The 24,310-nt window shown below is 51.2% G+C and overlaps 3 protein-coding genes across 6 annotated transcripts in view; 1 reads left to right on the top strand and 2 right to left on the bottom strand.

Moving 5' to 3' along the window:
• The window catches only part of arid1ab (AT-rich interactive domain 1Ab), a 45,909-nt gene extending 34,848 nt beyond the window's left edge, over positions 1-11,061 (top strand). For all 3 annotated transcript variants that reach the window (XM_078954536.1, XM_023960240.2, XM_023960241.2), the window contains 16 exons: positions 2,746-2,986; positions 3,148-3,237; positions 3,619-3,789; positions 3,872-4,175; positions 4,282-4,427; positions 4,504-4,601; positions 4,676-4,885; positions 4,978-5,182; positions 5,767-5,899; positions 5,979-6,154; positions 6,228-6,357; positions 6,436-6,555; positions 6,647-6,740; positions 6,866-7,679; positions 7,817-7,947; positions 8,034-11,061. In XM_078954536.1, the coding sequence (XP_078810662.1) occupies positions 2,746-2,986; positions 3,148-3,237; positions 3,619-3,789; positions 3,872-4,175; positions 4,282-4,427; positions 4,504-4,601; positions 4,676-4,885; positions 4,978-5,182; positions 5,767-5,899; positions 5,979-6,154; positions 6,228-6,357; positions 6,436-6,555; positions 6,647-6,740; positions 6,866-7,679; positions 7,817-7,947; positions 8,034-9,905 (4,935 nt within the window). In that variant the 3' untranslated portion in view covers positions 9,906-11,061. The remainder of the gene's footprint in view (positions 1-2,745; positions 2,987-3,147; positions 3,238-3,618; positions 3,790-3,871; positions 4,176-4,281; positions 4,428-4,503; positions 4,602-4,675; positions 4,886-4,977; positions 5,183-5,766; positions 5,900-5,978; positions 6,155-6,227; positions 6,358-6,435; positions 6,556-6,646; positions 6,741-6,865; positions 7,680-7,816; positions 7,948-8,033) is intronic.
• A 1,413-nt stretch (positions 11,062-12,474) lies between these two features.
• LOC101158575 (uncharacterized) lies at positions 12,475-13,880 on the bottom strand. 2 transcript variants are annotated; one of them, XM_011493247.4, is made up of 4 exons: positions 13,764-13,880; positions 13,645-13,697; positions 12,591-13,567; positions 12,475-12,522 (listed from the first exon to the last, which is right to left on the bottom strand). In XM_011493247.4, the coding sequence occupies exons 1-3, from the start codon at positions 13,784-13,786 to the stop codon at positions 12,594-12,596; spliced, it is 1,050 nt and encodes a 349-aa protein (XP_011491549.1). In that variant the 5' UTR covers positions 13,787-13,880; the 3' UTR covers positions 12,475-12,522; positions 12,591-12,593. The 2 variants fall into 2 exon arrangements, with proteins under 2 accessions (XP_011491549.1, XP_004084949.1); XM_004084901.5 differs by having other exon boundaries at positions 12,475-13,567.
• A 2,207-nt stretch (positions 13,881-16,087) lies between these two features.
• On the bottom strand, positions 16,088-17,320 carry LOC110013802 (uncharacterized). The gene is made up of 3 exons (XM_020700327.3): positions 17,182-17,320; positions 17,055-17,107; positions 16,088-16,983 (listed from the first exon to the last, which is right to left on the bottom strand). Exons 1-3 carry the CDS (start codon positions 17,202-17,204, stop codon positions 16,172-16,174), a joined length of 888 nt encoding a protein of 295 aa, XP_020555986.1. The 5' UTR covers positions 17,205-17,320; the 3' UTR covers positions 16,088-16,171.
• Between the last annotated feature and the right edge of the window lie 6,990 nt (positions 17,321-24,310).

Raw genomic sequence — 24,310 nt, 5'->3', positions numbered from 1 at the left:
CCGTGGGCGATGGGCTGCCGTGGGCGACGGGCTGCCGTGGGCGACGGGCTGCCGTGGGCGACGGGCTGTCGTGGGCGACGGGCTGCCGTGGACGACGGGCTGCCGTGGGCGACGGGCTGTCGTGAGCGACGGGCTAACGTGAGCGACGGGCTGCCGTGGGCGACGGGCTGTCGTGGGCGACGGGTTCTCGTGGGCGCAGGCTCTCGTGGGCGATGGGCTCTCGTGGGCGATGGGCTCTCGTGGGCGACGGGCTGCCGTGGGCGACGGGCTGCCGTGGGCGACGGGCTGCCGTGGGCGACGGGCTGCCGTGGACGACGGGCTGCCGTGGGCGACGGGCTGTCGTGAGCGACGGGCTAACGTGAGCGACGGGCTGCCGTGGGCGACGGGCTCTCGTGGGCGATGGGCTCTCGTGGGCGACGGGCTCTCGTGGGCGACGGGCTGCCGTGGGCGACGGGCTGCCGTGGGCGACGGGCTGCCGTGGGCGACGGGCTGCCGTGGGCGACGGGCTGCCGTGGGCGACGGGCTGCCGTGGGCGACGGGCTGTCGTGAGCGACGGGCTAACGTGAGCGACGGGCTGCCGTGGGCGACGGGCTGTCGTGGGCGACGGGTTCTCGTGGGCGACGGGCTCTCGTGGGCGATGGGCTCTCGTGGGCGATGGGCTCTCGTGGGCGACGGGCTGCCGTGGGCGACGGGCTGCCGTGGGCGACGGGCTGCCGTGGGCGACGGGCTGTCGTGAGCGACGGGCTAACGTGAGCGACGGGCTGCCGTGGGCGACGGGCTGTCGTGGGCGACGGGTTCTCGTGGGCGACGGGCTCTCGTGGGCGATGGGCTCTCGTGGGCGACGGGCTGCCGTGGGCGACGGGCTGCCGTGGGCGACGGGCTGCCATGGGCACGACCGCTCCAGCTCCATGGACTTCTGATGTTTGTTTTCATCAAGACAATAATAAAAGATCCTCCAGATTTCTTTTTCCCCTCTGGGGTTAACGCGGGACACAAATTGTTTGAACGGAGCCACAGACAGACGGAGGTAATGCTGAAAACGGCTCCCACTGCAGGAGAGACTCTGAACGATGTCATCAACCAGACACGGGAACAGGATCAGCTTTCAAATCAAGAAATCTGATCGCTGAGGCCTCGTCCAGGTTGGACACACCGTTCTGTGAGACATTTGGTGGTAGCTCCTCCCACAGCCGTTATCGTTCCAGGACATTTTTGGACAGGCGTCAAGGAGCAAATTTTACCCACGTCCAAAGACAGGCGTCCAACGTTGACATACAAATGGCGTCCGGCGTGAAGGCAGCTCAACACTATTATGATTGTTTTCATTTGTTTAAAATGTTTGGCTTTGGTATTTTTGTAATGCTTAAAGAAACTTGTATTGATGATTTCTGAATCCTCGTTGACAATGACACTAATATTGACTTAAAAGTTAGAGGGGTGGGGGGTGGGGGGGCTCTCACTGAGATGGACACAGTCAACTTTATATCAAAAGCTAGTGACTAAGAAGCTAACCTGGATCATTTTTGCTCGGCCCCCTCCTAAGGTCATAAGGAAGCCTTCCAGGTCCTCTGGCGTCTGCCTGCTCCGTCTCAGTTTGAGGTTTCTGTCACATGAACTCTGATGTGTGGGGCTAAAACATCCAACAGGATCCCAAAACTGAGAAGAGGTTTGATTGTGTGTGGTGGGGTGGGGGTGGGGGAGGGGGGGTTGGGGGGGCAGGGGCTTTGTAAACTATACTGAAAACTTAAAATCAGATCATCTGCAGAACTTCTACCACACCAACCTTGATCTGGCACGGTTTGGTACGGTTTGGTCTTGTGATGTCTGCTGCTGGAGACGGAGAAAGTTCTGGACTATGAATGCAGGTCAGCTGACCCGGGTGATTAAAAAAAACATTAAGCAAAGGATGGAGAATCCCACCACCTTCAGTCCTGTTCCTGCCATGTTTCAGCTGGGCTTCAGACCCGTTTGAGGCCCGTTTCAGTCCTGTTCTGGCTGTCCTTCCTGCCTGTTTTCTGTTTTCCTGCTGCTGCCTGTCATTAAAATGAAGCCAACAGGCTGAGAGTGAAGCTGGAGTCGCTGCAGGTCAGAGGAGCTGTGTTTTTTTCTCTCTCAAAGAAGTGAGGCAGTGGGGAGGTGTGTGTTTGGGGGGGGGGGATTTCTGAATCAGCGTTCTCCTCCTGTCACTCCCTCTGGGGTTTCTCCATCAGGTCACATCCCAAAAATAGCAGCGGGCGCCGTTTCAAGTGCAGAAACCGCCGGCTTCGGGGCCGCAGCCAGCCTGTGAGACTTCTGTGGGAATGCTTGGCTCTCTTCCAGTATCTGCTCTTTTTCCCTCCCCCTCGCATTTTTCCCTCCTTGGACGCCGGATGAGCTTGCATTTCAGAGCGAGCACATGGGCTCCACGTGATTGGCTGATGTGTAAACACCAACCTCCCTGTTTGAAGCACCATGACACCCCCACATGGCAGCAGAGCCCCCGCCCAGCCACAGTTATTGCTGCTGCTCCATGCAGTGAAACCCCAGTTTCTCAGAGATTCTCTGCAGGTTTTTTCTTTTTGGTAAATTGTAGTTTTTCGGTCATGTTGTTGCAGTCAGACAGAAACTCTGTAGCGTCTCCTGAACAGCGACAAACACAGAAATGTCTTTGTGTCTGAACCGCTGCAGCGTTTTGCTCTGTGGCTGCACGTTTCTGACGCTCCTCCACGATCGGCGGTGAAACATGCCACGCTCTCTCCGCTGCAGGACCTCTCCGGCTCCATCGACGACCTCCCCACCGGCACCGAGGCGGCCCTGAGCCCGGGGGTCAGCACGTCGGGGGTGTCCAGCAGTCAGGGCGAGCAGAGCAACCCGGCCCAGTCGCCCTTCTCTCCGCACACACCCCCTCACCTTCCAGGCATTCGAGGGCCCTCCCCCTCACCTGTGGGCTCTCCCACCAACGTCACCCCGTCTCGCAGTGGCCCCCTGTCCCCCGCTGCAGGGCCAGGTAGAGTTTTCCTTCAAGGGTTGCTCACAAAGTACTCCATTGTGACTTGAGTGTCAACTGTTTAAAAAGGACAGTGAGGGAGGGGGGCACTGAAGCACTGATGAGCGTTTCAGTCCGGGGGAAACGTGTTTCTGAAGCTGACAGGACTGTTTCCTGCACAGGGAGCCAGATGCCGCTGCGGCCCCCCAGCGTCCAGTCCGACAGCATCATGCATCCTTCCATGAACCAGTCAGCCATGGGTCAGGACAGGGGTGAGTGGAGCTCCGCCCCCGCTTCCCCGTCTGACGGCATCTGTGTTTCAGGTTCCTCCACGTCTCTCAAGTTGAGGGTTTGATTCCCGGTTCTGTCGGTTCTCTTTTCCATTTGAAAGGCCTTTTTGAACAGAACCAGAACCTTCCTCTGACTGGCTCTAGAACTGATGAATTCTGATGGTGAAGCTACAGACAGAACCTGGAAGAACCGTTGTTCTGAAGAGAATGATTTTGTTTGTTTTAAAGATGATGTTGCAAAGTTTGGAATTCTCCTTTTTAAGCTCTGCCCTTTCTGAAAAGACTGGTGTGGTGGAGTCAGGTGGTCAGCACTTTGCATTTAAACATAAGTGCATGAGTAACGGCCCCCTTTATCTCCTCCAGTGTACATGCGCAACCCTCAGATGCCCCCGTACGGCTCCCCTGGACAGCCTGGCTCCGCCTTATCTCCACGCCAGTCTTCAGGAGGCCACATGCACGCTGGGATGGGACCTTACCCCCAGAACAGTACCATGGGAAACTACGTCCCTCAGGGAGGCCAGTACGGCCCACAAGGTAAGGCGGGGGCAGACGCGGTAGGACCGGGGGGGTCCGTCCTTTTTCCCTGACACTGAGTTTTCCTTGTGGATCCAATCAGGTTATCCCAGACAGCCCGGCTACACGGGAATGCCCAATACCAACTACCCCAGCGGGCCCGGCATGGCCGGCTCCATGAACCCCATGCCTGGTCAGGGCAGCGGGGGGCCATATGGAACCATGCCCCCCAACAGGATAGGTCCGGGACACCAGATGGGGGCTCGACCCTTTGGACCTGGAATGGGCTCTAACATGGGAGGAATGCCCCCCCAGATGGGATCGGGCATGTGTCCGCCCACAGGCATGAACAGGAAGGACGGAGCCCCCCCCATGCACCACGGACCCTCGAACTCCATACATAACAGGTGGGCAAGCAGACTCATATTTCCCACACTTTGAAGGGAACCCTGAAAGCATCCCAGAGACGTCGGGCTCTGTCTATGATTCAACATCAAATGTTTTCCTGCTTAGGCCGCCGGGCTACCCCAACATGTCCCCCGGCATGATGGGGGCGGGGTCTCCATATGGCCCAGGAATGAACAGCATGCACGGCGTCATGAATCAGGGGGGGCCGGGGCCTTATCCCATGAGTGTGAACATGCCTAACAGCACCCCCGGTGAGTCCAGCTGTCTCTCATGGGCTCCTTCCTGCTGTTTGAAGCATCTCTGACAGAAGGTGATCTTTTGTTTCAGGGGGGGCTCCAGGCTCTGACTTTGGTATGGAAAAAATAACCCCAGCCCAGAAGATGAACAACAAAGTTGATGGGACTCCCAAACAAGAATCCAAAAAGGTAGAAGATCCAGAGAAAGTCCTTTTCTTTACCTTTCCTGCATGTCCTGACGGTCTCCTTCACTTTGGACACAGAAGTCGAGTTCCTCCACCATCACCAACGAGAAGATCACTCGGCTGTACGAACTCGGCCCAGAGCCGGAGAGGAAGATGTGGGTGGACCGATACCTGGCCTTTGCTGAGGAGAAGGCCATGGGAATGCACAATCTTCCCGCCGTGGGTCGGAAGCCTCTGGATCTCTTCAAGCTCTACGTTTCGGTGAAGGAGATCGGCGGCCTGACTCAGGTTCACCTGCAGCTCCACCTGCGTTTGGCCCGCCTGCGTTCTGTTGGGATGCTTTTCCGCTGAAGCTCCGCCTCTCTTCCTTCTCCCACCAGGTGAACAAGAACAAGAAGTGGCGGGAGCTGGCCACCAACCTGAACGTGGGCACGTCCAGCAGCGCCGCCAGCTCGCTCAAGAAGCAGTACATCCAGTGTTTGTACGCCTTCGAATGCAAGATCGAGCGTGGCGAGGACCCGCCCCCCGACTTCTTTAACACCGACACCAAAAAGAACCAGCCCAAGATCCAGCCTCCGAGCCCCGGTGAGCGCCAACACCCCCGGCCCCCTCCGCTTGACTAATGAAGTCTGCGTTTGGGCACATTCGTCAAAATGACGGCTGCTATGAGTCACAGGAAATGGGGGGGGGGGTGTTGTCGCTCAACAAGCTTTGATGGGATGGGGTCTGTAGAAAGAGGCGGGGCTACGCTGTCACTCAGTATTTGGGGGGGGGGGGGGGTTACATTTACAGAAAGTGTGCAGGGTTGTAACATGAGGGGACCCCCACCCCCACCCCCAAGATTAGATTACTCATGTGTGTTCCTGTGAGAGCCACCCCCCCTCTTTTCATGAAAGGAAATCCCTGCCTGGGGGGTGGGGGTGGGGTGGGTGACCCGGCTCATTTGAGGGTTTAGTAGCAGTCATGGCTGAAACATGACTCAGCATGACTCAGCAGCCTAACCATGACGGTCCTCCGTCGTTCTCGTGCACGCTCAGCATGCGCTCTACGCTGCTCTCTGCAGCCCTGGCAGCAGCGCGTCGGGGGCGGAGCTCCGTGTGGCGTCCAGCCACCAAGATCTCCTCTGTTCTTTTTCATCTGGGCTCACGATGGTTTCTCTTCTCCTGCAGCTGGTTCTGGATCCCTCCAGGGACCCCAGACTCCCCAGTCCACCAGCAGCTCGATGGCTGAGGGGGGGGACCTCAAGCCCCCTACCCCGGCTTCCACCCCACACCCACAGATGCCTCAGATGCCCGGTGTCAGGTGAGTTGTCCCCAGAGCGCCTCGTTTAGAGGAGCAGGTGCCAGTTCTTCATGACAAACACTTTGATGCCGTCCTGCAGGAACAGCGTCAGCCTGCAGGACCCGTTTGCCGACGGAAGTGATCCGGCCTTTTCCAGAAGGAATGCCATGACTCCCAATTCTCAGGGCTACCAGTCAGGGATGGGCAGTGCAGAAATGATGAGTCGGATGGGTCCCTATGAGTCTAGCAAGGACCCCTTTGGAGGCATGAGGAAAGGTGCGCTTTGGCCACGCCAGCAAACCTGAACGCTTTCATGGGAGCCGGATTTAACCGCCTTTTCCTCTCACAGCCGGGGAACAGTTCATGCCCCCGGGCCCCAACAGTGGGATGGGGGAGCAGTACAACAGAGGACCTCCGGGCCCTATGAGCAACATGGCGATGGGCCAGCGGCAGCAGTTCCCGTACGGATACGACAGAAGGTAGCGCCCGCTTTCCCGTGTGAATGGAGACGATGACTGGATGGGGGGGAAGTTGACTGTGGGCTGTTGGTGTTGCAGACAGGAGCCGGGGATGGGCCCTGAAGGCAACATGGCTTCAGGACCTCCTCAGCCCAACATGATGCCTTCTGGAGGAGACACGGGGATGTACTCACCGAGCCGCCCCCCCCCACAGCAGCGGTCAGTGACTGAGTCCAGATCTTTGTTAGCAGAAACGCCTCATTGCAGCAAAGCATGTGCATTTGTAATGATGCACACGAATTCTTTGTAGGCACGACTCCTACACAAATCAGTACCCTGGCCAAGGAGCGCCCCCTGGTGGCCCGTATCCTAACCAACACCCAGGAATGTACCAACAGCAGCAGGTACAAGCTTTTGTGGTTTTCTTACTTCCTTTGAACAATTCAAAATTCCACATGACCATAAGGGGTTCTTATTAAAAGCAGGATGTTCAAACTGACCCGCTGTCCTGAATCTTTCTCGTCAACAGAACTACAAGCGTCCTGTGGACGGGGGGTACGGTCCTCCTGCCAAACGTCATGAGGGAGAAATGTACAACGTTCCTCCTTACAGCACCCAACAGCAGCCAGGTCCACAGTCTGCTGGGCACCAAGGGCAGCAGGACCTGTACAACCAGTACAACGCGTACCCCGGTGGAGACCGCAGACCTCCAGGTCCACAGGGCCAGTTCCCCTTCCCGTTTGGACGGGATAGAGCGCCGCCATCTGCAGGCCCCAACTCCCAGTCTCCCCAGATGATGCCAAGCCCCATGCCTTCAGGTCCTGATGGCCCACAGGGCCCGATGTGGCAGGGCCGCAACGACATGGGTTATCCTAACTATCCCAACCGTCAAGGACCTCCTGGACCGGGTCAGGGCCCCGGCTACCACAGCATGAACCGCTCAGAGGAGATGATGCCAGCAGACCAACGCATCAACCACGAGGGGCAGTGGCCCGGCCACGTTAACAGGCAGCAGCCGCCTTTTGGCCCCGCCGGATCTGGACCGCCCATGACCAGGCCTTTACCTTCCACCTACCAGGCTTCCCAGAACCACATTCCTCAGGTTTCAAGCCCGGCCCCCATGCCTCGGCCTATAGAAAGCAGGACGTCGCCCAGCAAGTCCCCCTACATGCATCCCGGCATTAAGGTGCACAAAGCTGGACCTCCTGTGCCTGCCTCCCACATCGGCCAGGCTCCAGTGCAACAACCCATGATCCGCCGTGACATGGCCTTCCCTCCCGGCTCGGTGGAGGCTTCCCAACCCCACCTTAAACCCCGCCGGAGGCTCACCATGAAAGAAATAGGTAAACCTTTGACTTCATCTTTGAGTAGAAGAAGAAAAACTCACCACAAACCAGAGCAAAATGTCATTTAGATGGAGGATTCTTCCCAGTCTAAAACATTCCAGTCCGTCCGGCTCAGTTAGTGGTTTTGTTTCCAGGCACCCCTGAAGCGTGGCGAGTGATGATGTCCCTGAAGTCCGGCTTGTTAGCGGAGAGCACATGGGCTCTGGACACCATCAACATTCTGCTGTACGACGACGGCAGCATTTCCACCTTCAACCTCTGTCAGGTAAGGCCTGCTTTGCTCTCCTCTAGTCTTCCACAGCGACTCTCCTTGAAAGTCAACTTACGCAGGTCCTCTGATGGGTTTTTCAGCTGCCGGGGTTCCTGGAGCTGATCGTGGAGTACTTCAGACGCTGCCTCATCCAGATCTTCGGCATCTTAAAGGAGTACGAGGTCGGAGACCACGGCCAGCGCACCCTGATCGACCCCAACGCCGCAGAGGACTCCGAGGAGGACCCCTCCATGGCCGAGGGCGAGGACATGGAAACCGAGGACGAGGACGAAGATGAGGAACCTGAAAGACCTGCTGACGCACCATCGCTGATCCGGGTCAAAGAGGAAGAGGAAGAGAGCTCTTTGAAAGGCAAGTCTTCAGAAGATGAGGACGAAGAAAAGGCGTCCAGTAAGCTGTCTGCAGGTTCCAACCACAACTCCAGCAACCACTCAGAGAAGCCCAAGCAGGCCAGCAAGTTTGATAAACTCCCCATCAAGCTGGTGCGGAGGAAGAACCCTTTTCGCCTCAATCACCTGTCCAAGCTTGGCCAGCGGCAAAGCTTTGACAGCGGTCTGCTACACTGGAGCATCGGCGGCGGCGACACTACTGAGCACATCCAGACCCACTTTGAGAGCCAGACGGACCGTCGGAAGCTGCTTAAACGTTCCCCGGTCCTCACTGAGGCCCGCAAGAAGGTGCAGGGAACAGCGCCGGACAGCGGCGAAAAACCCAGGAGCAGCGGCGAGGACGAGTCCAGAGAGCAACCCCCAACGTCTGAGCCTCTCAGGTCTCCAGCCGAGAAGAGCCCTCCGTCCACCGGGGCGCCAGTCACCGCCACCATAGATGATGTGCTGTCTGCCCGCCCGGGCTCGGTCACCGAGGAGGTGGTCCGCGGAGGAGCCGGGGAGCAGAAGGAGAAGTTCCTGTTCAGCATCAACCCGGATCTGAAGAACCGCCGCAACATCAAGATCCTGGAGGACGAGCCTCACAGCAAGGACGAAACGCCGCTCAGCACGCTGTCGGACTGGCAGGACTCGCTGGCGCGGCGCTGCATCTGCATCTCCAACATCGTCCGGAGCCTGTCTTTCGTTCCCGGGAACGACCTGGAGTTGTCCAAACACCCGGGCCTGTTGCTTCTGTTGGGCCGCCTGGTGCTGCTCCACCACAGACACCCGGAGCGCAAACAGGCGCCAGTCACCTACGAGAAGGAGGAGGACGAGGACGAGGGCGTGAGCTGCGAGCGGGACGAGTGGTGGTGGGACTGCCTGGAGGTGCTGAGGGAGAACTGCCTGGTCACTCTGGCAAACATCTCAGGCCAGTTGGACCTTTCTATCTACCCAGAGAGTATTTGTCTCCCCCTGCTGGACGGCCTGCTGCACTGGGCCGTCTGCCCCTCTGCAGAGGCGTTGGACCCCTTCCCCACGCTCGGGCCCCACAGCTCCCTGTCCCCCCAGAGACTGGTCCTGGAGACCCTCAGCAAGCTCAGCATCCAGGACAACAATGTTGACCTCATTCTGGCCACGCCTCCCTTTAGCCGCCTGGAGAAGCTCTACGGCTCGCTCGTGCGCCTGGTCGGTGAGCGCAAGGTGGCGGTCTGCCGGGAAATGGCGGTGGTCCTGCTGGCCAACCTGGCCCAGGGGGACACCCTGGCCGCCCGCGCCATCGCCGTGCAGAAGGCCAGCGTGGGCAACCTGCTGGGCTTCTTAGAGGACAGCTTAGCCGCCACGCAGTACTCGCAGAGCCAGAACCCGCTGCTGCAGATGCAGGGCGGCCCCCAGTTTGAGCCCACCAGCGTGGACATGATGCGGCGGGCGGCCCGGGCGCTGCACGCCTTGGCCAAGGTGGAGGAAAACCACTCGGAGTTCACACTGTACGAGTCGCGGCTGCTCGACATCTCTGTGTCGCCGCTCATGAACTCCTCCGTGTCCCAAGTAATCTGTGACATTCTGTTCCTGATCGGCCAGTCATGACAGGCGTGGGGAGGTGTGGGCTCCGCCCCTCCCTGCGTGTTTGCGTGTGCGTCTGCTGCGAGTGAGTTCAGAGAGTGAGACGGCCTTCTTCCCTCTCCTTTTTTTAATTTATGCAAACTCACCTCGGACTCCGCTGTCTTTTTATTCCCACCCCCCCTGAAGGAAGGAGAACCCTGTGGATCTTCAACCGGAGGGATGCTGGCGGTGGGGGTGGGGGGCAGGACCCTTTTTTTTATAGAAACATAAAAACTCCTGAAAAAGAAGAAACTGTAACCAAAGTTGCTGTCTCGTTTACAGTGAGTTTGGGGGACCCTCGCGCCCCCCCTCCGAGGCTCGGACAGAGGGGCGCTGTGGGAGGGGGGGGGCACAGACTGTGTGGAGGCGTGGCTGTGACTGTGGAGGCTCAGCCTGGCAGGAACCACACGTGAACAGGCGGGGGCGCTGTGCAGTAGATTGTAGGACTTTTTTCTGTACTGTACACCTGGAACTGTAAACATACTGTAATGATACTGTTTCACACTGAGATACGCTGACTCGGCAGCAAACTGTAGTTTTTAAATCCGTTTGAGTTCATGTGGAGAGAAGACGGCTTTCCCCCCAAAGTATGGTGAACCTACAACACCCCGACCTCTCTGTCCCTTGATTGTATGACTTGACCCGGACGCTCAGAGGCGCCTATAGGACTGGTTCTCAACGCTAGATGCAGTCCCAGCTGCAGTGTAAATACGATGTTGTACATGACCACCCCCCCCCCCCCCTCTTCTGTTGCGCCTCACCGTTTTTAACCTTTGACCAGTTGAACTGCATCAAATGCGCCATGTGATGACTTGACACCCGCCGGCGCCGCCTCGGGGGTGTCTCGCTGCTGTCCAACGCCATCCCCCACTAGCTCCACGCTTCAGTTTGTGTCCGGTGGGGCCAAACGGCGTCCCGGCTCACCGGGGCGATGGACGGAACCTTGAGGAAGAAGCGGTTTAATTTTATTTGATTTTTCCAGTGATGCGGATTCTGCATATTTGTATTTCAGATGATGTAGCTAAAGACTTGATGTAAATTCCTTTTTTTCCTTTTTTGGCTCAATGAATATCATTTATTCAGTATGAAATCTTTATACTATATGTTCCACGTGTTAAGAATAAATGTACATTAAATCTTCCTAAGACGTTCGTTGTGGATTTCTTTCCCGTTTGTCTGAAGCTGATCAACTGTCATGGAGTCTTATTTTAACTGGGATTTTATTTTCCCCACTTACAGAAATGTTTTTCTGTCAGTCGGCCAGAAACTTTTCAGGATAGAAAATTGCTGATTTATCCTAAACCAAACAAGAGCCCTGTGTGAAGATCTGAACCCTCTGACCTGAAAGACGTGTGTCCGGCGTGTCCAAAGTCCGGCCTGTGGGCCACATGCGGCCCGCGGTCAGTTTTCCACCATCCTGCAGGCTCCTGTCATAAACCAATAATGTGCGGCCCGCTGCTCTTTCTAGGAACTGTACGGTCATGGCAAAAAGTCTGGACTCCAGTCTGTGGAGCTTCACTCTGCAGACGCTGGGCTTCACATCCACCTGGATGAGGGTTTGCATCCGGAAACTGCTGATCCAAAGGTTTGGTCCTGACCCGTCAAAAGAATGGATCCTTCCAGATTTATTTCAAGCCTGTCACAAATAAAACATCTTGGGCAAAAATAAGTGTGACCTGCATTAGACACATGTAAACAAACACTGCATTCTTTTCATGTCAGAATATCATTTGGCGCCCTCTAGTGTTCAGGATGTTAAGTTCATGCTGAAATTCTGCTTCATTGAGTTTTAGGGATGAACTTTGATTTACATTTTGACTGCAATCCAGATTGATCTGAGGAACGTTAACGAATCATCTACACCGCTAACCCTTGTGCTATCCTAGGCACTTTACCATTGGGAGTTGGGTCATCTAGACCCACTAGACAGTGCTCTGAACCCTTTTTCTTCAATGATTTGTGATCTTCACTGGTGTCCATGGATTACATGAAATCTTTCCACCTTTGTCATGGTAGGGAGAACACGTCAATGGAAGGGGGGGGGGGGGGGTCATCTAAGATAGCAGAAGGGTTAAAAGATTGTTGCAAAATGAAAATACCGTTTAGATTCAGACATGGTAGGTTTACTTTACTACCGTCATTCCAGTCCAATGTGTGGACAGACTTTGACTAAAGTCATGTGACCATCCAGTGTCTAGAATGTTCCCTTTGGATGTGGAAAAACAGCGTTTTAGGAAACTATCATGTGAATGGATTTGACATTCTGTTCACTGCTGGAAGTTTGGATGAAGATGATCTGGATCCACTTTAGGTCAGGGGATTGGATCGTTAAAAATAGTTCCTGAACTACTGAAGTGGACTGAACATTCAGAGACTGCTGGATGAGGATTCAACCCTCTCCTTGGAAGTGTGCATTTGTGTGTAGGGGTGGGATTAAGCTGGTGGGGGGGGGGGGGGGGGGGCAGTAAAGCGGAACAGGAATCCATTTGCATGAATTCTGTTGATGTTTCTGGTTCAGATCAGTTCCACCTTCAGTCTGCAGAAAGTCGCATGATAAAGATTCAAACAACTTTATTGACGGTCTTTTTAAAAACTGCAGGTCCTGCAGACAAACACGTGTGTTAGAACCAGGACCGGGCCCAGAATCATCTACAGGTTTACATCTACTACCTGCTACAGTTTGGGACGCAGCTTCACTCTGCTCCATTTGGACTCTGGATGAAGACTTGGGACCTTGGCCTTGTGCATGTCCTTCTGCTGTGGACCCTGGGTCCGATCTGGAGGAGGTGCAGGCCTCAGCTTGGGTTTCTGGACCTCCAGCTGGTTCTGGTCTGAGTGTCCAAGCCGTCTAATAGCCCACCCACCAAAGGGCTGCGGGATGTCGTAGACTTTAGCTGGAACGAAGCCCGGAGCCGGCCGCTCCACGCTCAGGATCCTGGGTTTGTAGCTTCCAGTGGGTTTTGGCCCGGTCTCAGAACCGGGCCTGCTCCCGGGGTTTCTAGTCTCAGAGGACAGCCTCGCAGCTTTAGCTCCACGTTGTAGGGTCTTTTTGCGTGCAGGAGCTCGAGCGTACGTCTGCATCCAGACTCTCTGGCCTGGTGGTGCTGGTCCAACTGGACTGAACAGCGAAGCAGAAGCCTGGCGTCTGAAGGAGCTGGAAGGTTCCTGCTGTGCAGACCCACTGAAGGACGGGCTCTTCCCAGAAGAACCGGAACCAGATGTGGAGCTGCTGGGTGGAGGTTTGCCCAGGTGCAGTGAACTCTGAAACAGTCCAGTTGCAGCGCGGTCCCTCCAGTTCTGATGGTCCGGGGCCACAGAAGCTCCTCTGGGAACAGCAGAACCAAACTTCTGAGTCCGAGTCTGTACTTGAACCGTGGTTGAATATTTCCCTTGTTGGTCTGGTTTTGGAAGCAGTCTGCTCTGCTCTGGACTTGGCTCTGTCTGGGACGGAGCTTCTGCGTTTGGACCGACTCCTGGACCAGAACCTCCATCAGCTGCAGGCCGAGCGCCAGAGCTGCTCCACCAGGCGGAGCGAGGAGAAAAGACGACTTGTCTGAGCGGCTGCTGGGGCGGGCCACTGAGTGTCCTCAGTCTGCCATCCGGCTGCTGGAAGCCAACACGTTGGGCGGCGTTCTGGGAGCTTGGTTCTGCAACACAAAGACAGCCGGGTCGGCTGAGGGGAGTCCTGCAGCTCCAGAGGAGCACACGGTGGCGACAGCCTCACCTGCTGTGGCCCAGGAACACCCATGCTCTGCTTGCACAAGAAGCAACCAGATCCTGTTCAGGAAAGAAAGAAATGAGATCACAAAGAACACACAGGCAGGCGCCTGCTGGAGGCCTCACCCCACGAGTACTCCACAAGCCATCTCCACACCGCTGGCAGGTCACTCCACCACAGACCCAGCTGATACTTAAGCAGCTGCAGCTAATGGAGCTGATGGTCTGCAGGTGAGGAAGATCCACAGAGAAGCAGCAGACAGAAACCAGTCCCTATGAGGTCTGATGAATGACCTTTGGTGACCCCACAGAAACATCTATGAGGTTCAGACTGTTTTCACATCACCCCAATTTTAAAATCCCTGCATTGGCTCCCCATATGCTTCAGGATTGATTTTAAGATACTTTTAACAGTTTTTAAATGTCTTAACGGTCTTGCGCCTTCTTATTTATCAGATCTTTTAGTGAAGTATGAACCCTCGCGGAGCCTGAGATCCTCTGGCACTGGTCTGTTAACCATTCCAACTGTAAAAACTAAAACCTATGGAGAGGCTGCATTTCAGCACTATGGCCCCCGTTTATGGAACAGTCTGCCAGAGGGAATGAGAGCCGCAGAGAGCATTGATGCTTTTAAGAAAAGGCTCAAGACCCATCTTTTTAACCTGGCTTTTAGCTAATTTTTTCTACTTTTATTTATTTATTTATTCAGATATTTATTTATATGTACTTTTTATTTTTATTTTATTTATTTATTCATCCATTTTATCTTGTTTTATGAACTTGAACCTGATTTTTAACGCATTATTTTAATTAACCTTGTTTCAATGTTTTATCGTTTTTTATCAATATGTTTAATTTTTTATTCTCATTTTTATTAATTTTTATTTCCGGTGCTTCCTCAGCTGGAACCCCTCCCTCTGGGACGGCTGCTGTTCAGCCACTGCGGCTCTAGATGGGGACCTGCATCACCGCTTAGCTGTGGTGGAGCGGTCCCCGCCTGTGAAGCTGCATTTGGCTGTCTATGCGGCTGTTCACGGAGGGGGAGGTTCCAATTACAAGCGTTTCCAGCATCCTGTTTTTGTGCTCAGCCTATTTCTCATTGTCCATTGCCATCAGTTAGGGGGTGGGAGGTGTGAAAGGAGTGGGGGGCTAGGTACGGGGAGGGGGGCCCTATTTATTTATTTATTTTTATTTATTTATTTTTAAATCGTCAATGCTTGTTTTTATATTTTGTTGTGTTTTAATGTAAAGCACTATGTGTTATATTTTCATATGAAAAGTGCTTTATAAATAAAGTTAGAATTGAATTGAATTTTCAGGAAGAGGATTCTCTGTAGTGTTTCAGCATTTGTCATAAAGCACAGAGAGTTTTGATCTCTCCTGTTTTTGACCGTTTCCCCAGCGCAAACTTCAAACCTCCTTGTGACGGACTCACAGCTATCATGGAGCTCCAGGGATCCGGGAGGGAGAAGAAACTCTCATCTGTGTGAACAACCTGAACAATGATCCGCTAAGAACCCACGAATCCCACTCCAACTACACTTTCATCAATTTTAAAGTCATCCAGTGGTCTTTTCATTGTGATGATGCTGTTTGAGCCAAAAATAAAAAATCTGTGTCGTTTTCTAGGAATAGTTTCTGCAGAGCTGCAGGAGTTCATCAGAAAATCACCTCTGAGTTGTGGGCGGGACACATAGTGTGGAAATAAGCCTCCAATGGTATCCCATCATCCCTTCTCTAACACTCTTCCCCCCGCTAGCTTATAGCCCCCCAAAACGCCATCCTAACATTAATGGTGATCAATATCAGGTCTGTCCAGCCGTCCAGTTCTGATCCAGATTCCAGCTCAGACCAGGAAAACAAAGACGTTCATGGATCTGTTGGTCTGACGGTGGATGATCAGAACGGAGCGGGGAGACTGAAGCCCCGCCCATTTTAGTTGTTGGAACACGGCTGAGAGAGCTTTTCCATACGAGATTTTTTTCCTCCTGATTCATCATGATTGAATCTTTAATCTTTAATCTTAATTTTCTTTTTATGAACGTCATGAGAAAATGCTACAAGAACATGTTGGTATGACCAAAAACATGATTTTCAATGACACAAAACCATGTTTGTGTCAGAGTCTAAACCTCCGTTTTTGCTGTAAAACTTCAATAAAGCTCCTTTTGTTCTTGTTCATCTGTGTGGTCCAGCTTCCAGAGCCTCTGAGGCCCAAAACCAAAGCAAACACAACACTTTGGATGAAACCGTTTCAAGAGCTGTGAGGACCACAGGAAGAGATGAAACCTGCTGAATGAAACGTTTCAGAACCAAACCCTGTTCTGTCTCAGATTCAGACGCGTGAAGCATGAAGCTTTCCCCCAGCGTTCATGCATGAAGATGAGCTTCTGTGATGGACCTCCGGTCTCAGAGCTCCAGCTGACCGCAGCAAAGAACCCAAGTCACACTCAAAGGAAAACGTTTTTTATTGAAATACAAAAGGCGTCATGACAGTGGTGTATCACAAATAGAAAACAAGGATGTGGACAGAACTACAGTCTGGAGCGGATCTTTACTCTGCTCCATTTGGACGCTGGATGAAGACTCTGGGTCTTGAAAGCTTCCACCTGCTCTTTGGGAGGAGGTGGAGGAGGTGCCGGCTTCAGCTGGGGTTTCTGGACCTCCACCTGGTTCTGGTTAGTAGAGTCTCCTAGCCGCCTGATAGGCCAGCCCCCGAGGGACTGTGGGATCTCAAAGACCTTTGCTGGAGCAAAGCCCGGTGCTGTCTGCTGGGCGGTGCTGAACCTGGGACTGAAGTTCCCTGCAGGAACCTTCTGGCTGCTGTGTTGGAGTTTGCCCCCAAAGGGCAGCCTGGACGCTTTGGTTTCACTGTTCACTGAGACTTTCTTAGCAGGAGCACGGGCATACGTCTGCATCCGGACTTGGTTTCCCCGTGGAGCAGGCCCGACCGGGCTGAAGAGGGACGCAGAGGAGGCGATCGGACCTTTGTTGGAGCTGGAAATCTTCTGGGGTCCAGAGCGAGCCGCGGCGCTGAAGGAGAAGCTGTGCACGGCGGCCTTCGCTGGAGCAGCTCCTTTAGCAGGCTTCTGCTTCTGACCGGCCTTCTGCACAGATGTTCTACTGCCTGGATTGGTGGAGGGGCTGAACTTGGGCGTAGCTGGAAGTCTGGAGGGGCTGCTCCGGACCGCTTGGCCTGGACTTTGTTCAGGCTGTGAGTTGAAGCTGCTGCTCTGAGCTGAGCGAGGAGAGAAGGCTTGTTTCTGAGGAGGACCCCCCAGACTCCTCAGCCTGCCCTCCTGCTGATAGAAGCGGACCTGTCTGCCGCCGCTGAGGGGGGGTTGCTCTGCCAAAAAAAGAACAGAATGAGTTTCCTGCAGGAACAGCACCCGTCCTGCAGACACCACCTGTTCTCACCTGCTGGGGCCCACGAGTGCAGACCCTCCACGAGAAGGAAAACCAGCAAGATCCTGTTAAAAAAGCAGGAGAAGATCAGAAGGAAGAAGAGCGTTGAAGGTGCTGCTGCAGCTCTGCAAACCCTCACCTCAGTCCCACTCCAAAGTCCATTTCTGCAGCCTTCAGTCCGCTCAAAGCAGCAGCGACTCAACTGCAGCCCAGCCGCTGCGCTGCTGTATTTATGGCTCTCTGAGTGGAGCGATGGCCTGCAGCTCCGATCTGCCGGAGTCAAGGTCTGAGCCAACAAAACATCATATCAGTGTGATGTCCTTGTCACCTTATCAGTGCTGGGCTGTCGCTTTTGCTCAGACTTTTCCTGAAGTTCGCCCCCGCGCTCTGTCTGCTCAAACTCTGCGTTTTTCCTGACCTTTCCCAGCACAAAGGGGTCGCTCCACTCTGAAACGAGCATCATGAAGGAAGGAGCCGGAAACATCCCAGCCTGGTGTTGTTTCAGCCTCTCCCTCTGCAGAAAGGCTTCTGATGCTGAGCCCGGTTCTTTAGTGCATCCGGAACGGGCCCTTCTTTATACAGTTTGGACTTCACAGAAGAGTCTCCTGCTGGACTTTAGCAGGTTTTGTCCCCTGTGCTGCTCGACGTTTGGTTGACTTCTCACTCTGTTTTGCCTTTTTGTGATTCTTTTGATGGTTTTCCCGCTGTCCTTCACCTCCTGCTGCTATTTCATCATAATAGAAACTATTTGATTTAAAAGCGCCTTTCAGGGAACTCAAGGACACTGTACAAAACAAAGTTTACAAAAATGTTCAATAAAAACACAACAAATGGCAGCTGACAGGAAATCAGAAGGAGAAGGCAGAATTAGACAGAAGAGTTTTAAGTTTGCATTTAAAAGAGTCTAAGTGACAGAGGTCAGGAGGTCAGGAGGTCAGGAGTTTAAGAGCAGAGCAGCTGAAGGTTCCCATGGTAACGAGTCGGGCCGGAGGAACAGAGAGCTGAACAGAGGAGGAGGACCGAAGAGAAGGAGAGGAGGTTTGATTAGAAGGAGCCCGGTCATGGAGGGCCTTAAAGGTGAACAGGAAGGGTGTTTGATTGTGGAGGTTATGGTGGAGAACCGGGGTGATGTGACTGAAGGAGGGGGTTCTGGAGATGATGCGGGCCGCTGAGTTCTGGACCAGTTGAAGCTTATTGAGGGTTTTTTGAGGGAGACCAAAGAGGAGAGAATGACAGTAATCTAGACAGGAAGTGACCAGACTGTGGACCAGGATGGATGCAGAGGGGAGGGAGGGGCGTGGACGATTAATGGAAATGGGCCGACCGACTGATGTGATTGATGTCATGCATGATGCTTAGATGGAAAAGGAGGTCATGATCATTGTTCTGCCGTTCTCTGCTTCCTACAGCTTTTTGCACAGAATTCATGTCTAGATCAGCTCGTAATCATGAGGAGTTTCAAACACTTCTACTCTTTTTTTCTGCACCTATACCATCTGAATTGTGACAGAATACAAAAGACTAAATTGTTCAATTATCAACTATGGAACTGAAACATTTGAAAAAACTGAAATGTTTGTTTTGTCCTAATTTCTTTCGTCACATTTAAATGTTTAGAATCAATAACACAGAATCAAACACAGAATGTGAGCCAGAGATCCCAGGAGAAAGCACACATGCTGAGGAAACCCACAGGACCTGACTGGAGGTCAGAGGTCATGAGTTCTCCCTCAGAAACAGGCTGGACAGTGCCCGGCACAGATCGACTACAGAAAACATCTGCATGATCCTGCAGACCTCTGATGGACCTGCTGGGACTCATCCGTCCCATTACATCTGCCGTGGGAGGAGCATCAAGCACGGTAGTGTTAGTGTCATGGTCTGGCTCGTTCCTGAACGACTTGCTGAGGAGTTCTGCCTAAAACCCTGAAAGTTCTCCATCTGTTCATGAAAAATTGTTTCCTTGGGAAAAACGAATCATTATTTTAGATCAAACAGATCTGCGGCCTCTGCAAGGAAGAAACAGACGATGTTTCAAAGGCAATTGATGAACAGGAATCTACAATAAGAGACTTTATTGGTTTAAAAAAGACATCCTGACAGTTTGCAGGTCATTCGTCAAAACGCATGGACCCCCCCCACGGTGCTCAGTCCTGCTCTGTTTCTGTTCCATAAATGACATTCAGAGGTTCCAAGTATAATAAATAATAATAAAAACCAAATCATTCAATAAAACACTTTGAGACTGAAATGGTTAAACTTAAACGTTGGTTTAATAACGACAAGCCTTCGTTAAATTTGGAAAAGACGACTAAAACCAAAAAAAAAAAACGATTTAAATTAGGTTAGAATAGAAAAGGTTTCTGAGTTTAGATGTTTTGGGTAATTTTTGATGAAGATTTGAAAGTCTCAGATATGAAAGTCAAAAAATGGTTAAAACTATATTTGTCTTGAAAAATGTCAAGTATTATTTATCCTGTTTTATACAGGAGAAATACAAATACTGTATTTATTAAGTCAGGACTGTTGAAATGTGATGATTTGGTGGAACTGCAAACTTTATTAGGCATATTTAAAATAAAAACAGAGAGGTGCCTAAGAGTCTACAAAGTTCTTCTGAATTCAGAGGAAAATCTCAGAAGGAAACATGATTCTAGGTGGAAGATGCTCAACTGCTTTAAAGCTGACAGGTTCTTTTTGGTGAAAGTTTGGAACTCCCAACAGAAAGATGGGAAAAGTTATCTGAACAAACTTTTCTTTACGATGATTTTACAAAGTATTTGATTCTTTACTCCTTTCCAGTCCTGAGGGTGTGTGGACGGATGGAAGTGTCGGTGTTTTGTGGTTCTGTTCAGGAAAGGAGGGAGTCAGCAGAACAGAACCCAGAGCGGCCGGACACAGCTGCTGTGTTTGTCTGACACCTTCAGTAGTTTTGACCTCTGACTTGCTGTTTGGAAGGTTTTCGTGTGCGGCGCCTTTCCTGCGGAGCAGAGGAAGGGCTTGACCTCCTCTGGACACACAGAAAGCTGCTGCGTCGTTGTGCGATTGTCGCCAACATCCAGATCTTCGTGGTCCAGAGAGGAGCGGCCGGCCCGCTGTGGGTGAGAGAGTGTGTGATTCGTGTCAGTGTTGGTGGAGCTGAGAACCCAGGGTTATGTCACTCAGCCCGTGACGGCCGCCGCCATATCACAAGTCAGACCGCAGATAGTGCTAATCAAGACCTGCAGACTTCATGGAGACGAAACCTCTGCTTCTGTCTGCTCCTCTGCCCCCCCTCTGTGAACTAACCCTAATGCTTCTCCAGGACGCCCCCCCCCCAGAGCAAAGAAAAAGAAACAGATGCAAATATGTCAGAGATGCGTCTGAAAGCATGAAGGTGATGTGGTTTGCAGGATTTCCAGCAGCTTGATGACCTCTTCCTTATCCAAGGTCGGCTTCCACGACCTTCCACAAGAATTCACTGATTACTCTGGACTTGATTCTTCTAGGTTTTTCCAAAGATAAGTCATCATCTTTACTCCTCACTGATACGGACGTCACCATAGCTGAAATAAATGATAGATTCATGTTGTTTTATAGATGAATTTGTCTGTGGAAACATTAACTGTGATAATCAGTTTTGGAGTAAACTACGACTGAAAACAACGATGAAACAATGCAGCTCTTCGTCCAGGAGGGGGCGCTCTGAGATGGTGGAGGAGGAGGTTGTGTGTCTGTTTCAGTGGGAGCTGCGTTGTTGGTCTGAGGGTCACATGACTCGTCATGACAGGTGGAGGAGATGCAGGTGGAGGGTCCAAATGCAGGACTGTAGGACTGCAGGGCTCAGAAAGCAGAACCCAAACCCCAGATCCAAACACTGACCGGGCCAAACTCAAACCACGCTGATCACAGAAGCAATGCAGAGGTTAATAGATTACTCTTGGATGTAACTGAGTTGCTGGTCTATTTCTGAACCCTGCTGTGGACCCAGTAGTCAAACCTGTGCATTTTCTATTTATAAATGCAAACTTTTAACAGTCTGATGATGATGAGGAGGAAGAGGAGGCAGAAGAAGAGCTCCTTCACACAACCTGAACTGTTTCAAATTCCTACATTTTCCTTTAGGATGATGAAAATGTTCTCGCTGTTCAGGGTGTGTCAGGCTTTGGACTGTAGAGCTGATGACATCACACAGACTATTGGATTGGAGCAGAATTTCCTATTCTGCCCGGCGACAGAACCATTTGTGGCTCATTTGATTATCTGTGAGCGTCTTGGAGACGGTTTTCCCTCCCCGGCTTTGTTGGAATGTCGTTTCTTGCTTTGCATTTTCTGCGTGTGTCAGTGTCGTCTCAGCTGAACTTTTCCACACGGCTTCTGCTGATTACGGCCCGCAGCAGCAGTCACTGACTGCAAGGACCAGATTTCTTTGTTTGAGTTTTGTTCCACTGCTTTGAAGCTTTTTACCCTGGTGGGACCTTCTGTGTTCTCTTCAGCCCTTAGCTTTTAGCATTTTCACAGCAGGAACACATTTGTCCTTTTTCCATCCTGTGGCAGTTTAGCGACTCGCTGTCAAAGATCTTTGATTAAACAGCATTTGAATCCTCTGACAGCAGTGGCTTGTTTCTACAAATGGAAGAGACGTGAAGCTTGATCTCAGTGGGGGTCACTGAGTGGGCTTCCATCAGTGGATCCTGAAAGGAGGAGCCTCACCAGCAGCTCCAGGGGAGCAAAGGTTCTGTCTCTTCTCGATGCTCGGCTGTTCAGAGTTTCTCTTGAAATTCTCAACTCAAACCTCCAGACTGAAGGTTACGGTGGCCGAGAGGTGCAAGACACGCTTACATTTAAGATACAGCAACAGCAAATCCCAGTACAAAAGAACAAATCACGAAACACAACAGCAAATCATGAAACACAACAGCAAATCCCAGTACAAAAGAACAAATCACGAAACACAACAGCAAATCATGAAACACAACAGCAAATCATGAAACACAACAGCAAATCATGAAACACAACAGCAAATCATGAAACACAACAGCAAATCATGAAACACAACAGCAAATCACGAAACACAACAGCAAATCACGAAACACAACAGCAAATCATGAAACACAACAGCAAATCACGAAACACAACAGCAAATCACGAAACACAACAGCAAATCACGAAACACAACAGCAAATCACGAAACACAACAGCAAATCATGAAACACAACAGCAAATCACGAAACACAACAGCAAATCACGAAACACAACAGCAAATCACGAAACACAACAGCAAATCATGAAACACAACAGCAAATCATGAAACACAACAGCAAATCACGAAACACAACAGCAAATCACGAAACACAACAGCAAATCATGAAACACAACAGCAAATCATGAAACACAACAGCAAATCACGAAACACAACAGCAAATCATGAAACACAACAGCAAATCACCAAACACAACAGCAAATCACGAAACACAACAGCAAATCACGAAACACAACAGCAAATCACGAAACACAACAGCAAATCATGAAACACAACAGCAAATCCCAGTACAAAAGAACAAATCACGAAACACAACAGCAAATCATGAAACACAACAGCAAATCATGAAACACAACAGCAAATCATGAAACACAACAGCAAATCACGAAACACAACAGCAAATCACGAAACAAAACAGCAAATCACGAAACACAACAGCAAATCACGAAACACAACAGCAAATCACGAAACACAACAGCAAATCATGAAACACAACAGCAAATCACGAAACACAACAGCAAATCTCACGAAACACAACAGCAAATCACGAAACACAACAGCAAATCACGAAACACAACAGCAAATCACGAAACACAACAGCAAATCATGAAACACAACAGCAAATCACGAAACACAACAGCAAATCACGAAACACAACAGCAAATCATGAAACACAACAGCAAATCTCACGAAACACAACAGCAAATCACGAAACACAACAGCAAATCACGAAACACAACAGCAAATCACGAAACACAACAGCAAATCATGAAACACAACAGCAAATCACGAAACACAACAGCAAATCACGAAACACAACAGCAAATCATGAAACACAACAGCAAATCCCAGTACAAAAGAACAAATCACGAAACACAACAGCAAATCATGAAACACAACAGCAAATCATGAAACACAACAGCAAATCATGAAACACAACAGCAAATCACGAAACACAACAGCAAATCACGAAACAAAACAGCAAATCACGAAACACAACAGCAAATCACGAAACACAACAGCAAATCACGAAACACAACAGCAAATCACGAAACACAACAGCAAATCACGAAACACAACAGCAAATCACGAAACACAACAGCAAATCACGAAACACAACAGCAAATCATGAAACACAACAGCAAATCACGAAACACAACAGCAAATCTCACGAAACACAACAGCAAATCACGAAACACAACAGCAAATCATGAAACACAACAGCAAATCACGAAACACAACAGCAAATCATGAAACACAACAGCAAATCACGAAACACAACAGCAAATCACGAAACACAACAGCAAATCATGAAACACAACAGCAAATCATGAAACACAACAGCAAATCATGAAACACAACAGCAAATCACGAAACACAACAGCAAATCACGAAACACAACAGCAAATCACGAAACACAACAGCAAATCATGAAACACAACAGCAAATCACGAAACACAACAGCAAATCACGAAACACAACAGCAAATCACGAAACACAACAGCAAATCACGAAACACAACAGCAAATCACGAAACACAACAGCAAATCACGAAACACAACAGCAAATCACGAAACAAAACAGCAAATCATGAAACACAACAGCAAATCACGAAACACAACAGCAAATCACGAAACACAACAGCAAATCACGAAACACAACAGCAAATCACGAAACACAACAGCAAATCATGAAACACAACAGCAAATCACGAAACACAACAGCAAATCATGAAACACAACAGCAAATCATGAAACACAACAGCAAATCACGAAACACAACAGCAAATCACGAAACACAACAGCAAATCATGAAACACAACAGCAAATCATGAAACACAACAGCAAATCACGAAACACAACAGCAAATCATGAAACACAACAGCAAATCACGAAACACAACAGCAAATCACGAAACACAACAGCAAATCACGAAACACAACAGCAAATCATGAAACACAACAGCAAATCATGAAACACAACAGCAAATCACGAAACACAACAGCAAATCACGAAACACAACAGCA

This window comes from Oryzias latipes, chromosome 11 (genome assembly GCF_053564925.1).
Source record: "Oryzias latipes strain Hd-rR chromosome 11, Olatipes_Hd-rR_3.1".
NCBI lineage: Eukaryota > Metazoa > Chordata > Actinopteri > Beloniformes > Adrianichthyidae > Oryzias > Oryzias latipes.
Note: the sequence above shows the minus strand (reverse complement) of the source record. Positions and strands in the feature narration are given on the sequence as shown.